At 37.2% G+C, this 2,994-nt stretch overlaps 1 protein-coding gene across 1 annotated transcript; it reads right to left on the reverse strand.

The window, feature by feature from the left end:
- LOC107641352 lies at positions 884-1,381 on the reverse strand. Its single transcript, XM_016344847.1, has one exon. The coding sequence runs from the start codon at positions 1,379-1,381 to the stop codon at positions 884-886; it is 498 nt and encodes a 165-aa protein (XP_016200333.1).

Genomic DNA, 2,994 nt, shown 5'->3' on the forward strand with positions numbered 1-2,994 from the left:
ACCTGCACTGGAAGTTCCAGATCCACTCTAACCCATCCCAAAACCCACAATCCCCAATGACAGATCTTTTTTGGTTTAAAATAGAGAAAAGCCTCGAAAAACTCATCTTTAACGAACCACTTTGTAGCCAAACATCTTCCCAGAATCGAGTTCTCCTTCCGTCACCCACCTCCATAGATAACCCCGCAATCATCTTATATCTCACATTACTATCCCTAACATGCAGCTGGAAGATATCCTTCCATGGACCCCCTCTAGTAGGTAATGTTTGAGTTGATAACATCACATTGGGGCTCAAGTCATAGCAAGAGCACACAACCTTCTTTCATAATGGACACTCATCTTTTGTAAACCGCCACCACCACTTGAAAAAAAGTGCAGTGTTTCTAATCACAGCACCTACCCCCAACCCACCCTCCCCTTTAAGGGTCTAAACCACCTCCCACTTAACTAGCGCCAAACCATTTCTACCTTCCTCCTTGCTCCACAGGAATCTCCTTTGCAACGATATCAACTTTTTTGTCACTACCTTCGATATCTTATACAGGCTCAAGTAGTATACTGGCAAGCTATTTAACGCAGATTTAATAAGGATAAGCTTATCCGCTTTATTGAGCACTTTTGCCTTCCACAAGTTGATCTTCTCCTCAACCTTGTCAATTATCGGTTTCCAAGTCCTGACCAGTCTTGGGTTCGCTCCTAAAAAAATGGCAAGATATCTTACTGGAAGGTTGGCCTCCTTGCATCCTAATAAGTTACATATGTTGTAAGTCCACTAATGTTCGCAATTGATTGTGATTAAACTTGACTTATTAAAGTTAATAGTTAACCTTGACATCATCTCAAAGCACCTTAGCAACCTGGCATAGTTCTGATGGTCTCCTCAGAACAATATAGTGTCATCTGCAAAGTGTAGGTGTGATAACTCTATATTGTCGTTTCCAATTAGCAGTGACAAAATATGTTTGTTCCTAACTGCCTCCCTTACCATCTTATGCAGAACATCGACAACCAGAACAAACAAAAATAGAGATGGTTGATCACCTTGTCTCAAGCCCCTCTCCATCTTAAAAGGTTTAGATGGTGAGTCATTTATCAAGATTGACATAGATGCTGAACTAACACACTCCTTCACCAATTCCCTCCATCTCCAACCAAAGCCCATCTTCTGTAGCACAATATCCACAAAACTCCATTTTACCAGGTCATAAGTCTTCTGAAAGTCTAATTTAATGATTGCCACTTTCTTCTTTCTCGTCTTTAACCAGTGCACTGTTTCGCATGCAATAAGAGCCCCATCATGTATTTTTTGACCCTTTACAAATGTGCTCTGAGTCTCCCCAACTAGACCTGGCATGACTGATCTCATCCTCCTAACCATCACTTTAGAAATTACTTTGTATACGCAACCTACCATGCTGATCGGTCGAAGGTCCTTGATCTCCTTGGCTCTGGTGAACTTAGGTGCAAGGGCCACCCAAGTAATATTGGAATCAGAAGGCAATCATGATGATTGAAAGAAGTCCAGAACTGCTGTCATGAACTCTGCACCAATCTCATCCCATCACTTCCTAATGAAATTCATGTTATACCTATCACTTTCTGGAGCCTTGGATGATTTACAATCCCAAACAGCTTCTCTAATCTCCTCTGTAACATCCTACCACACAGAGTCTTATGTTTAAGTCATAAAGTTGAGGTGATAAGGTATTACAATCTCTAATATATATATATATATATATATATATATAGGACTATGGCAACTGGTTAGAGTATAGTATATCAAAAGATGTTATTTTTTGTCTTTGTTGTTATCTTATGAAACCCGAGATTGAAGGTAGTGATGCTTTTGTAACTAATGGCTTTTCAAATTAGAAAAAAAGGAGAGACTACAAACTTATGTTTGGATTCATGATAGTGCTCATAATCAAACTTGGAGAAAATGTGAAGCACGTATGAGACCAAAATAACACATCACTGCTGCTATTAAAAAACAATCTGAGCAAGCTAATAAGAATGATCAAATTCACTTGTCAACAACAATTAATTGTATTAGATTTCTTTTGCGACAAGGATTGGCCTTTCGTGGTAATGATGAGACAGATGATTTTGTTAACCAAGAAAATTTTTTGGAACTTCTGAATTTTCTTGCGCAACATAATAAAGAGATTGGTTGTGTTTTCAAACATGCTCGTGGGAATCTTAAACTAATAGCACCCTCAATCCAAAAAGACATTGCAAGAGTTGCTGTAAGTGAAACGGAAAAAGTTATTGTTGATGATCTTGGGGATGAATTATTTGTTGTTTTGGTTGATGAAGTCTGCGACATTTATATTAAGGAGCAAATGTCAGTTTGCTTAAGGTATGTGAACAAAGAAGGACAAGTTAGGGAGCGTTTTCCTGGTCTTTTTCATGTTTCTAATACCAATATTTTATCTCTAAAATTAGTATTGGAGTCATTATTAGAAATATAAAATTTAAGTTTATCAAGAGTATGTAGACAAGGATATGATTGTGCAAGTAACATGTAAGGAGAATTTAATGGTTTGAAAACTTTGATATTAAAAGAAAACTCTTATACTTTTTATGTACATTGTTTTGCCCTGTTTTGCCCACCAACTTCAGTTAGCTCTTGTACCGATCGCAAAAAAACAAGTTGAAATTGTTTTGCTTTTTAATTTGTTAACTAATTTGTGTAATGTTGCTAGAATATCGTGTAAACAAAAAGATATGCTTTGTGATAGTCAGATGACTAAGACAATTGAAGTATTCAAAAGTGAAAATATTTCTAGTAGTCGTAGACGTGCTTTGAATCAAGAAATAGCTTTAAAAGGAGCTAGAGACATTAGATGGGGTTCACACTCATTTTTTGCATTCAATAAGGAGAAGTTAATCCAGTTATCTCAATTCTATCCATTAGAATTTTCTCTATTCAACTTTTGGCACTTGACAGTCGACTTGAGATGTAACACCCTACCACACAGAGCTTTACGC

Source organism: Arachis ipaensis, chromosome B05 (assembly GCF_000816755.2).
Source record: "Arachis ipaensis cultivar K30076 chromosome B05, Araip1.1, whole genome shotgun sequence".
Classification (NCBI taxonomy): Eukaryota; Viridiplantae; Streptophyta; class Magnoliopsida; order Fabales; family Fabaceae; genus Arachis; species Arachis ipaensis.

Bases quoted from the DNA above. Each gene is read 5' to 3' on its own strand.
- LOC107641352 (XM_016344847.1), bottom strand. From the start codon at position 1,381: ATGGTTAGGAGGATGAGATCAGTCATGCCAGGTCTAGTTGGGGAGACT.